General features: G+C 38.7%; 1 protein-coding gene across 3 annotated transcripts in view; it reads right to left on the reverse strand.

Annotated features, from left to right (window-relative positions):
* Positions 1-465: 465 nt before the first annotated feature.
* Positions 466-13,639, reverse strand: part of LOC124776250 (transcription elongation factor B polypeptide 3) — a 162,401-nt gene continuing 149,227 nt past the window's right edge. For all 3 annotated transcript variants that reach the window (XM_047251119.1, XM_047251118.1, XM_047251117.1), the window contains one exon: positions 466-1,312. In XM_047251119.1, the coding sequence (XP_047107075.1) occupies positions 1,239-1,312 (74 nt within the window). In that variant the 3' untranslated portion in view covers positions 466-1,238. The remainder of the gene's footprint in view (positions 1,313-13,639) is intronic.

The raw sequence follows: 13,639 nt of genomic DNA on the forward strand, positions 1-13,639 counted from the left end.
AGTTTACCAGTCAATAAGCAATCCAATGGTCATGGAGATCTGAAGATATGAATTGATTGAGAAACGAATAAGTTCTGACATGCCATGTCTCCTCAGTTTTTATCCTCCTGGTCATTACATTAACCAACAATTAAAATTACTTTTTTCTGTTTACTTTTGTTAACAACTGTAACATTAGAAAATTTCAGAATGTATACATATGACAATATTAAAGGGGCCAGTGAAAGCCATCATTCTTTTGAGTACACACACAGGATATTACCATTAAAAATTACAGTTGGCTGAGGCTTTTATTTTTCTCACACATTTTTTTCTTTGCATTTATCAACACAATAGGAATCACAACGGTAGTCTCTCCTAGAAGTGACTATTAAAAATAAATTATCCAACAAGTACGCATTAGAAGAAAACAAGGTAATATTTTTAGATGTCCATTCTGTTCATTTCCTGACTTTCATCAATGCATGAGATGATTGTGAGTACTCACATCACAAAAGTATCTTTATTTTAAACAACACTAAAATTACATAATGGTTATATTTATTTCATTGGTCAAATAAAGATAGCTTAGCATAAGCAAGATACTGACAGAAGTCATCAACAACAAACCCAATGACTCTTTTGTTTCAGCAAAAGAGATAACTGATAAATCCATTAGCAACAGAATACATCTGGGTGCTTTATAAATTAAAATAATAAAATTTTAACAATAAGAACACATCACAACTTGATACCAATTGTGCAGGCTATCTATTTTTTATAGGAACTAAATAACTTGCTAAAAATGCAAAATTCATTGTTCTTAAGAGTTCAGTTCACCTACTCAACTGAAAAATAGTCCTGCTATACAATACACAGCTTTTTCCAGATGCTTCACAAACACAGTAGGTCACATACTTCTTCCTCCTATAAATATATATCTAATATATATATATCATCCTCCATAAGTCATTTACTTTTGATTATTTCACATTTAAAAAGATTAAAATTATATGCACATCATTGGAGTCCGGATCAGATTGCATCCCGCTGTCAAAAGAGTGGAGATGTAAAGGAAAGAGGTCATAATTTCTTTGTATAACACATCACAGAAGCACATTACTCTTCCACACTGGTTCAACGTATTTAGAATATTTTCTTTGTAAAACTCAATTAGAATCATCGATAAAACTCACAGATGCTAAACGAAAATAACAATGACCAGCCATCCATGAAATATTCTCTAAATACAAGAATCATCATCTTTTGAAGCTCTTCACAAGTTTCATTGTCTTCTGCATCAAAGGTGCCATCCGAGGTTTGACTTTGGCAGCTGCAAACAAAACAAGGTACAAAAAGATTGGCAAGATAGTACAGTGTAAAAATTTGTGCTATACCACTAATAATGGTAATATTAACGTACTTCTGTAACAAAAAATATAAATTTAAAGTTACAAAATATGGTTACCATCTTGTTGAATTTTTGGCAGAATGAATTACTGCTAAATTCTAAGGTTTCCAGTACTTTGCAAATGGCAAAGGTTATCTGCTGTTTTCTTAAGAATGAAATAATGAAAATTCTATGCTTTTTTAGAGAAATATAAGACTCAAAACCTGTTATTGTTATATTAACTTCACTTCCACCCTCTATTTTTCTTTCTGTAAGCTGGCACTATGCTAACTGTTTAGAAAGCAAACTACTTTAACTTGTAAATGCCATAACACAACTATCGTGAAAAATTAAAGGCTTTCTGAGCTGCTGCTGTCATTTCCAAGAAATACGGTGAGTTGCGACTTTGACTACTATAATTCACACTAGTTTCAGCTTGCTGGTGCTACTGAGTGGCCCCCTAGTATTTTTCATTCTGTCGCATCAGCTGAACTGTCTCTAGAAACCCTCTCCGTGGATGAAGCATACCTACAGAACTCCTTAGGAGAAGTCTTTAGCAAGTTATCTGAATGGTTGCTGGGGTGCTCAGAACTTTTGGGAGAGTAAGTCTTTTCAAAAGGACTTAAACATTTGATTTCAAAACATGATGAAACAGTTTCAAGACTTGTCCCTTGTATTTTTAGTTTTATGCTTTATCGGGACTCAAATGTTTCTGTAAATGAGTTGCTTCTTCCTAGGTTACACAACTGTTGTAATCCTACAGATGGTAACTTTTTTCTTCACTTACATTCAAAAAACTAGTTACCGAAGATGAACGATATGGTAACTAGTAGTAGCATCAGCCAACATTATACGAGAACAACATGTCTTAACTAGAATATGTATAATCATATGAGAAAAGGAAACTACTCACGGTACAGAAGTGCCAAGTAGGAAATACACAGATCAATTAAGTGTTGGAACTGTATCTCAGTCTGGTTAAAAAAGAATGTGTGTTTGAAAGCTGAGCTAAAGCTTTCAACATCCTTTTTACACACATATCTGGAACTCCATACTATTTTCATATAATAAATGGTTTTCTACTCTCATACAACAGTTAGAACTAAAAGTAAGTCATCATGCAACAGTGAAATACCCTCAGCGTGACTGAATGTTATCAACATATAATATTATCATTTACTAGGACTGCTTACAAATGAAGTGAATGAACAGCAATTCAGTTGTCATGACATTTTCATATGCATGCCACTATGATGAATCCGTCTGGAATTTGACTGGTTCCTACTTGAATCATATATTTTGGTCCACTGGTTCTGCTTCACAATACAGCGCAGTGACTATTGTCATTTTTTATTCAATATATATATTTTCCAAAAGATTAAGGCAACAGAACAGGTGAGAGGAACCAGGAATTATTTTTCTGTTTTTGTAAGGGGATACGCAGGGTATCACTCTCAACAACCTGCTAAGTTTTGAAAGAATTCTGAAATTGCAATACAGTGGTTTGGCTTCTAAAGTTGCACAGGATCATATTTCAACCTATATACTGGAAAGGAAACTACAAACAGAACAAATTGCAGTACCTCGTTGTGGTCATAATGTAACTTCATTATGGAACAAACTTTTTCAATACATAAATGGCTTTCTCCATCCACCTTTCAAGATGCATCCATGAGATGGTTCTTTGAGATAAGAATTTGCAGTTCATTCAGAAACTATCAATATAATCTGCAACATAAATATAAGAGATCTTTTTCCAAAATGTTTTCAATCAAAACACATGCCTGCCTAAAAATAGTCATATTTTATGCAGTTGTGATGGAAAAGAATGATTTAACTAAAAAGCCATTCAGTGAGAGTTTCATGGGCAACTTTTTCCTACCCTATTCCGTATTAAGTTCAATGACCGAAAAAGGCATAAAATTATCAGCCCTGAACTAGCAGTGAATCTCTCTTTCGTTTTCAAACACTTTCGAGTGTGAAATTTATATTTTAAGTACATTAGTACAAATTTATTCAATTGCTGAATTTCTTATTCATTTCACTGTCATCTGGTAATGGCTACCTGTGCCAGCTCAGTTCTCTTCACAGCTAACAGATGATTGACTCCATGCATGAACCTTGGGGGCTCTTTCTGTTTATGACTGATGAAAAATTGGTATTCTTTTTCGACTATAAGGCTATTCAAAGCAATGACGTGTGCTATATCATCGAGGTTTTGAAAACAACTTGTTTCTTTTCAGTTAAGAAGATCAGATGATCTCTCAGCATTTTTATGTAGCTGCCCCCATTGCTGATACAAAGTTTCTGATATTAGTAAGCAATTTCTCAGCTGCCTTGTCGAAAATCATGGTTCGTCCCCCCTCCCCTGCCCCCCCCCCCCTCCTCCTCAAAGAAATCTTGACTTGCCAGACTAATAGTGGTAGTATGGCACCTTGATGTCTGGTTAATTTACATAATACACATTTTAAAAGAAACTATTAATGTTGCTTTGACATATGACAGTTCACTTCCAGCTGTTTCATGCTAATTATTCAAATGCAAATATATATTATTTCCTGTAAATCAACTGAAAATGAAGACATCGTACTTGCTGTGACTATGAGCTTCCCTTGAAAGTGAATAGCAACATCAGTGGTCTGTGCCAGGTTGTAAACACGTTCTGTAATCCATACTTCTGTTCAGCCTGTCACTGTCTGTCACATTAGCCAAAAATTTGATGTTTTCTAAGGATGCATTCAGCTAAGAAACTAAAAGTAAACATTGTGTCTACATACAGTAATCAATGAATGAATGTATGTATGTGTGTGTGTGTGTGTGTGTGTGTGTGTGTGTGTGTGTGTGTGCATACATGCATGCGCGCAAGCGCACGCTCAATGGCGAGGTCACCAGCACCCTTACACAAATTAAAAAAAAAAACAAATGTAGATAAAAGATCAAAAATGTTAACTTATGCACTAAGACAACTAAGAAACCCTAAAATGTGCTATACAGCAGATTAAAACACAAGTAAATTGACAGAGGAGCTAAAAGAAAGACAAAGGAAATATTGTCGCAGAAGAAGCTGAGTAGCACCGTGGTGTAGTGGTTATGATGCTAAACTGTTGCATGGAGGGTCGTGAGTTCAAAACTCACCTGGACTGTACAATTTTAATTTCTATATTCGGTTCAAGTACATTCTAGAAGTATCCACAAATATCATTAATCATTGTGCTGAAATGTTCTGTAGCTGTATATATACTGTATGTGTTCTGGCCAGAGGCAGTTCGCTCCACGCTCTTGTATGTGCAAGTGCTGAATAAACTTTCGTTAAGTGAAGTTAGTGTTCGTCATTCATCTAATTACACCTTCTTCTACATGACAATATGACTGGCTGACCACTTACAAAAAGCATGGGTGAGCCAGTCACACTGTCAACATTCCCCTAAAATCTTGGGAAAAATATTGGAAAATTCACAAACCTTTAAAACTTGGATCACATTCATTTAAACTATACTTAAAATACAGGGCAGATTCATTGAAAAATAAGCCGTGGCCTGCTGGTCAGAAAATAAAACATAGTCCAATAAAATATGGCACTCAGTGATCTGTACGCGAAAAGCTCCAAACAATGGAGGGTCCTCTCGCCGGAGCAAGAAGTCCTGCATTAGAGGGCTGTGGCCTATGTGAAGATGAGTAAGGAGGACCTCAACCTGCTGACATGGCTGGGAGAGGTACGTCACGGCTGCACTGTGGGATTTACTAGATGGAGCTTATTGTCCATCACTTCCAGCCATGCATCCTCCCACTGATGCAAGACTTTAGATCTCAAGAGCAAGGCTATAGCATGCACGGGGATGGCACACGGAAATAACTAAGGATCACAACATGCCTCCTTGGCTTCTAGATCTACCCTTTCATTCCCTGCGATACTCGCGTGCACTTGCATCCAGGGAAAATACACCTCCTTATCTAGTCATTGCACCTTGAAGAGAGCACCCTGGATATTCTAGACTACTTTATCAGCTGTCTACAAACACTGTATACAGCAAAAGGCACTCAGAGAATAAGAAGAGACAAGACATTTAGCACTAGAAGAAAGTCAATCTTCTTCAGTGCCCGCAAGGTCACATGTAATTCTGAATTGAGCACAGTAATGTCTTCAGGCAGTCAGACCTATAGGACATGATATGGGAAATCAAAAGAGCAACCAACTAAGACCCCTGTTTGGACTCATCTGTAAAGACTGCTACATAGTTGTGGTGCTCAAACAAAATGTCAGAAAACATCACATCAAAAACAGAAGCAGGTGTATAATCTCTTCTTTACTACACCAAATCTAAAATTAACCACGACCTCTTCAGTAACCACAGCAGCAGATGGTTAAAACCCTGGAGTTGAGATTGTACTTCCTCCACACCAAATGACTTCAGCACACACTGCACACGGATTCCAAACGGCATCGTAGCTTATTGACGGTTGGAGAAAGACGTTCCAGTGGTGGACGAGCAACAGTATGGTATGCGGGCGAAGTTGGGGCTGCAAAGAACTTGCATGGCTGACACACCATGAGGAGCTGCTGCCGGGTGGTGAGCAGTAGTTCCCTGGCCTCAGCACAGAGACTGGGTATGGGACTGGTCTTATAAGCACTCAGGGCCAGCCAAATCTCCTCATGGTGGACAGCATCAATGATCAATTATGAAGGCTTCACAGATCCATACACCATGAAACTATAGTCCAGCTGCGATAGCATGAAAGCCCTATAAAACTGGAGCAGACGTGCCCTGCCTCGCTCCCCGCGACCTGTGACTAAGGCACTTTTTGATGTTAAGTGCCTTGAGGGTTCTGGCTTTCAGGTCTCTCGGGTAGGGCAGCCACGACAATCTGGAGTAAAAAATGAGGCCCAAAACCTCAATGAGTCTCTAAACTGTAAGATGGTGTCCTCATATACAAGTCGGGCAGATTAAAAATACGATGAGATTGATTAAAATGCATGCATGCCCACGCGCATGTGTGCACACACACTTATGTGCAGGAAACTGAAAACCCATATTTGCTGTACACTCCTCAAACCTCCACACTGTAAGCTGCAACCGACAGGTCGCTGTTGCAACACTGGAGGAGGAACAGAGAACAACAAAATCATCCACAAATAAAAAGCACTGTACAGGACTCCTCCCGTAGATGTGATACTCTTTACGGCTATGTCAAACGAGTAACAATTAAAACACAGCCCTGAGGGACACCATTATCCTGCTCAAAACAATCTGACAGCCTGTCACCAGCTTGGGTCCTAAAAAACTGCTGAGACAGGAAAGACCTTATGAAGATTGGAAGGTGGCCACAAAAGCCCCATTGATGGAGTTGTATGAGAATACTATGTCTCCAAGTAGTATCGTATGCCTTACTGATATTGAAGAATATGCTGATACAGTGATGTTTACAGAGGAAAGCCTGCTGAATAGTTGCCTCTAGCAGGGTCAGGTTGTTGACAGTTGACCTAAATCTCTGGAATCCACACTGAAGGTGGCTAAGGAGTTGTCTGATCTGTAACAACCAGATGACGGATAACAATTCGCTCCAAGGTCTTTCCTACACAGTTCATTAAGGTGATATTCATGTAACTTTCATGGTTTGAGGAGAGATATCAGAATTGCCTCCCTCCACAAGTTGAGGAAGTTGCCTGTGTGCCATTTAAGATTAAAAGAGTTGACGAGGATTTTCTTTGATGCTGGTGGCAAATGTCGAAGCATGCAGTACTTGATTTGATCATGACTGGGTGCAGTGTTACACATCTCAGACAGGACCAATTCCAGCTTCCACATGGAGAAAAGGGAGTTGTAGAGCCCAGATAACTGTTGGCTCCAAAGTCTAACTTGCCCCTTGCTACAAATGCATAGTAGTGATGGAACGCCAGATACTGGTTGGAATGGGTAGTAGCTTTGCAAAATGCTCTGCCAGCATCTCAGCAATGTCTCTGAGCATCGTTTGGAGACTGCTGCTAATGGTAAACGCCTGTGTTTACTGGAAATCCTCCAGATGGTTTCCCATACGTATGTAGAACAAGTGGAATGGTTGACAGAGTCTAGGAACGTTTTCCACGACCTTTCCTACTCTCCTTAATTATGCTTCAAGCCTTGGCTGTGAGGCTGTCTGGAGTTGGGTGGTATTTAAATCGTCAAAGAGCTGCATGCCTATCCTGGATCATTAAAAAGCACTCCTCAGACCACCAAGGTAGAGGTTGCCTCCTAAGATGACCTGTAGACTATTAGATAGATAAGTCAGCGGCATGATGGATTACTTGTGTGATGTGGTCCACCCATTCCTGGTAGGGTCAATGAACTTAACATGTAGAAGTAATACTTTGTGCATACTTGATATTTTTTCTGGAAATTGATCTAAAATACACGTAGCTTGCTGAATTAGATACAAAATGAATGTGTAAAAATGAACGGTTCCCAAAAGGAACGATCACCATTGAATTAATTCCCAAAGATGAACAAGTTGGCCCATCTCTAAGGCGGACATTTGTTTAAATATCTGGGGATTCCTCAATTTCTCTCTTATATTTCTAGGCACCTTGTTAATGATTTTGGTATCAGAATACATAATTCAGTTTTGAACTGGGGAAAATAATGGAATGTGAGTATAGATATTGTTTACTTATTATTTTATTTCAGTAATTATCTTGACAAGATACGACAAAGACAGTTGCAGCAAGGAGGTAGAGGTAGAGGTAGAGGTAGTGGTAGTGGTAGTGGTAGTGGTAGTGGTGGCCCTGGGGTTGCACTCAAAATGGGATACAGTTCTGAAAGTAGAAGAGGATAGATAAGGTGGAGCAACTATTGTCATCCAGCAGCATCTATACTTCATTTAGAAAGCTGCAAAAGTAATCCGTATTCCAGAAGAGCGGCATGAATTAAGGAACTTTCTTAAGATAGTGGTCTAAATTTCATAGGGTAGAAATGAATGCTTCTGGATTTGGTTTAAACAACTACCAGATTTGGAAGTTCCAGTCCTCATGATCACACTGTCAAGAAAGCTGGGCACTTTAATATGGAAGAGAAGTGTCAAAGTGCAACTGAGCAATCAGAGGGCCTTAGAATCCTACAAAACACACAAACACTATTACTGAATAACAAAGGAACATTAAATATAAACTGAATCTTGAGAATAGCCAGACTAATAGATGAAAACAACCTGAAGAGCTGCTTATACAAGAGACAATGTATTTTTAACGAGGATGCAGCGCAAGCAAACACACATGATATTTGCAACAGTGAGTCAGAAAAAATGAAGGAAGAAATGGCTTGATACTAAGACACTTTAAAATCATACCTGTACATGTAAAATACATAGGTTATTATTTTCTGTTGCCATGCCCTCAAAAATTATAACAACAGGTGGAAATGAGTCAAAGAAATGTAGGCAAGCTTATGTGATGAACTACTACATATTTTTTTGACTAACCATAAAAATTCAAACATGAGGGGGTAGGTTTCTGATTATTTCATTCCTCAATACTTTCAATGCTGCTGACGTTCCCTGATAATTGGAAACATGCTTACATGGCAAACAATACTTTTCCTTCTTAATTCAGGGTGTACATGCGGACAAGGAAAAAAATTCCTGGATTTCCTGGTTAAAAATGCACTTTCTCCTGGGTGAAAATACACCTTTTCTGTGTTAAGTGACAGTATACTTTTCCTCAGAACTGTAAAACTTATCAATCCTTTGAATGGTTATGGTTTTATGCATCTGCGTAGAATTTCCCAGCACTTTAGAAAACGAAACTCAGGGAAAAAAATATGTTTTCAAACGATCTACAATGTGCAGCAACATCTACACTGCCTATTTTCGTATTACAAAAGTATAAATTCAAATTCCACCAAACACCGCATGTTACTTTCCGAGACATTGAAATCGAGACTGCGATGTGCTTTTGTAAGCCAGTCATAGCTCATGTCACGTGATCTTGCCAGCCAATGACAGCAGATATTCAGAGCATAGAACACGTGATGTAGTCAGCCAATAGCAACATCACTGTTAAGCAGTGTGAACACAAAAACAGGAAAAGTTAATGGTTTAAATTAATATACATAGTGTTGCTACAAGAAAAAAAAAAACTTTCACATATAATATTGGTCTCTAAGACTAATAAGCTGCAAGAGAAGCTAAACTTTCACAAATAATGTTGATCTTTGTGTGTGTTACACTGTAAGATACATCACACAAATGTGCCAGTAAAATTTTCTAGCAACATCATAAATGTCTGATCTTCTGGGTTCAAAATTATTCTAAATGGTCTTCCCCAAAAGAGTTGATTTTTAAATGAGAGTCACACCCTCTGTGACTTAAGAAATTCATCATAAATTTTTGCAATAGTTCCTCTTGCGTAAGAGGAAATTTACTTTGAAGGTAACACTTTTCAAACAACCATTCGCAATATTTTCCCGCAAAATGTTAGAAATAGATTCGTTTCAGCACTTGCCAGAGAGAGCTAGGTAACAGATGTCTCCGCACTTGTGCAGCTATGATGACACAGGAAGTCCGTATGTTCGTACGTGTAAAACATTAAAAGACCTTACATTATGTCATCAAAGAAACAAGACATTGGAGGATAGTCAAAGAGCATCAAAATTTTGTGAACCATACTAAAATGCATAATTCGGTGTAAAGTGCACATTTGTGTGTCCAGATTCCGACAAATTTTCTTGGAGTACCAGTACTGTATTATCTCATGTATGGATCTTTATTATGGCATAATGCCATACCTGCTAGAAGATGAAAACATGCACTTTAAACGCAGTGAACAGTTGAAAGTAGCCAATAGTGTGGAATTAAAATTTCAAATAAATTGATTGCTTCAGTAGAAAGAATAATAAAAGCCAAATTTCTTTAGCAAACCGACAAAAATACCTTCATTGTTCTGCAAGGCAATTAATGACTGACTGTCAGAAAGGCGGAAATAAAATAAAATCTGAAACTAACAACATATTTTAGCCTTCCCTAATTATGTGAATGTATTTTAATTCACTTGATAGCTCCTGGCCACAGACATCAGTTTTGTTTTCATCTGATGTGAGAGCAATAAACAAAAAGGAAAATGAAAAATCACTAAACGTAAACATGGGATCCGGCGGAGGCTACCCACCTCCCTACTAAAACTCAGACTGCTCTGTGCACCAGCCTTGGATCTATGATATTTCCGAATTTGAGCAATTCTAGATAGACACCCCTCCGCCACCATTTCGCCCCAAAGCATTTGACGTTGTTGTTGTTGTGGTCTTCAGTCCTGAGACTGGTTTGATGCAGCTCTCCATGCTACTCTTGTATCCTGTGCAAGCTTCTGCATCTCCCAGTACCTACTGCAGCCTACATCCTTCTGAATCTGCTTAGTGTATTCATCTCTTGGTCTCCCTCTATGATTTTTACCCTCCATGCTGCCCTCCAGTACCAAATTGGTGATCCCTTGATGCCTCAGAACATGTCCTACCAACCGATGCCTTCTTCTAGTCAAGTTGTGCCACAAACTCCTCTTCTCCCCAATTCTACTCAATACCTCCTCATTAGTTATGTGATCTACCCATCTAATCTTCAGCAGTCTTCTGTAGCACCACATTTCGAAAGCTGCTATTCTCTTCCTGTCCAAACTATTTATTGTCCATGTTTTCACTTCCATACATGGCTACACTCCATACAAATACCTTCAGAAACGACTTCCAGACACTTAAATCAATACTCGATGTTAACAAATTTCTCTTCTTCAGAAACGATTTCCTTGCCATTGCCAGTCTATATTTTATATCCTCTCTACTTCGACCACCATAAGTTATTTTGCTCCCCAAATAGCAAAACTCCTTTACTACTTTAAGTGTCTCATTTCCTAATCTAATTCCCTCAGCATCACCCGATTTAATTCGACTACATTCCATTATCCTCGATTTGCTTTTGTTGATGTTCATCTTATACCCTCCTTTCAAGACACTGTCCATTCCATTCAACTGCTCTTCCAATTCCTTTGCTGACTCTGACAGAAATACAATGTCATCGGCAAACCTCAAAGTTTTTATTTCTTCTCCATGGATTTTAATACCTACTCCGAACTTTTCTTTTGTTTCCTTTACTGCTTGCTCAATATACGGATTGAACAGCATCGGGGAGAGGCTACAACCCTGTCTCACTCCCTTCCCAACCACTGCTTCCCTTTCATGTGCCTCAACTCGTCTGTAAAGAATTCGCATTAGTATTTTGCAGCTGTGACTTATTAAACTGATAGTTCGGTAATTTTCACATCTGTCAACACCTGCTTTCTTTGGGATTGGAATTACTATATTCTGCTTGAAGTCTGAGGGAACTTCGCCTGTCTCATACATCTTGCTCACCAGATGGTAGAGTTTTGTCAGGACTGGCTCTCCCAAGGCTGTCAGTAGTTCTAATGGAATGTTGTCTACTCCCGGGGCCTTGTTTCGACTCAGGTCTTTCAGTGCTCTGTCAAACTCTTCACGCAGTATCATATCTCCCATTTCATCTTCATCTACCTCCTCTTCCATTTCCATAATATTGTCCTCAAGTACATCGCCCATGTATAGACCCTCTATATACTCCTTCCACCTTTCTGCTTTCCCTTCTTTACTTAGAACTGGGTTTCCATCTGAGCTCTTGATATTCATACAAGTGGTTCTTTTTTCTCCAAAGGTCTTTTTAATTTTCCTGTAGGCAGTATCTATCTTACTCCTCGTAAGATAAGCCTCTACACCCTTACATTTGTCCTCTAGCCATCCCTGCTTAGCCATTTTGCACTTCCTATCTCCTATCGATCTCATTTTTGAGATGTTTGTATTCCTTTTTTCCTGCTTCACTAACTGCATTTTTGTATTTACTCCTGTCATCAATTAAATTCAGTATGTGTTCTGTTACCCAAGGATTTCTACTAGCCCTCGTCTTTTTACCTACTTGATCCTCTGCTGCCTTCACTACTTCATCCCTCAAAGCTACCCATTCTTCTTCTACTGTATTTCTTTCCCCCATTCCTGTCAATTGTTCCCTTATGCTCTCCCTGAAGCTCTGTACAACCTCTGGTTTAGTCAGTTTATCCAGGTTCCATCTCCTTAAATTACCACCTTTTTGCAGTTTCTTCAGTTTTATTCTACAGTTCATAACCAATAGATTGTGGTCAGAGTCCACATATGCCCCTGGAAATGTCTTACAATTTAAAATCTGGTTCCTAAATCTCTGTCTTACCATTATATAATCTATCTGAAACGTTTTAGTATCTCCAGGGTTCTTCCATGTATGCAACCTTCTTTCATGATTCTTGAACTTAGTGTTAGCTATGATTAAGTTATGCTCTGTGCAAAATTCTACCAGGCGGCTTCCTCTTTCATTTCTTAGCCCCAATCCATATTCACCTACTACGTTTCCTTCTCTTCCTTTTCCTACTGCCGAATTCCAGTCACCCATGACTATTAAATTTTCATCTCCCTTCACTACCTGAATAATTTCTTTTATCTCATCATACATTTCATCAATTTCTTCATCATCTGCAGAGCTAGTTGGCATATAAACTTGCACTACTGTAGTAGGTGTGGACTTCGTATCTATCTTGGCCACAATAATGCGTTCACTATGCTGTTTGTAGTAGCTTACCCACACTCCTATTTTTTATTCATTATTAAACCTACTCCTGCATTACCCCTATCTGATTTTGGATTTATAACCCTGTATTCTCCTGACCAAAAGTCTTGTTCCTCCTGCCACCGAACTTCACTAATTCCCACTATATTTAACTTTAACCTATCCATTTCCCTTTTTAAATTTTCTAACCTACCTGCCCGATTAAGGTATCTGACATTCCACGCTCTGATCCGTAGAACGCCAGTTTTCTTTCTCTTGATAACGACGTCCTCTTGATTAGTCCCCGCCTGGAGATCCAAATGGGGACTATTTTACCTCCGGAATATTTTACGCAAGAGGACGCCATCATCATTTCATCATACAGTAAAGCTGCATACCCTCGGGAAAAATTACGGCTGTAGTTTCCCCTTGCTTTCAGCCATTCGCAGTACCACAACAGCAAGGCCGTTTTGGTTAGTGTTACAGGGCGAGATCAGTCAACCATCCAGACTGTTGCCCCTGCAACTACTGAAAAGGCTGCTGCCCCTCTTCAGGAACCACACGTTTGTCTGGCCTCTCAACAGATACCCCTCCGTTGTGGCTACCTGTGTCATTGAGGCACGCAAGCCTCCCCACCAATATACGTAGAATGCAAAAAAATTAAAAAACCAAATT

The sequence above is a fragment of the Schistocerca piceifrons genome, chromosome 2, assembly GCF_021461385.2.
Source record: "Schistocerca piceifrons isolate TAMUIC-IGC-003096 chromosome 2, iqSchPice1.1, whole genome shotgun sequence".
NCBI classification, from domain to species: Eukaryota; Metazoa; Arthropoda; class Insecta; order Orthoptera; family Acrididae; genus Schistocerca; species Schistocerca piceifrons.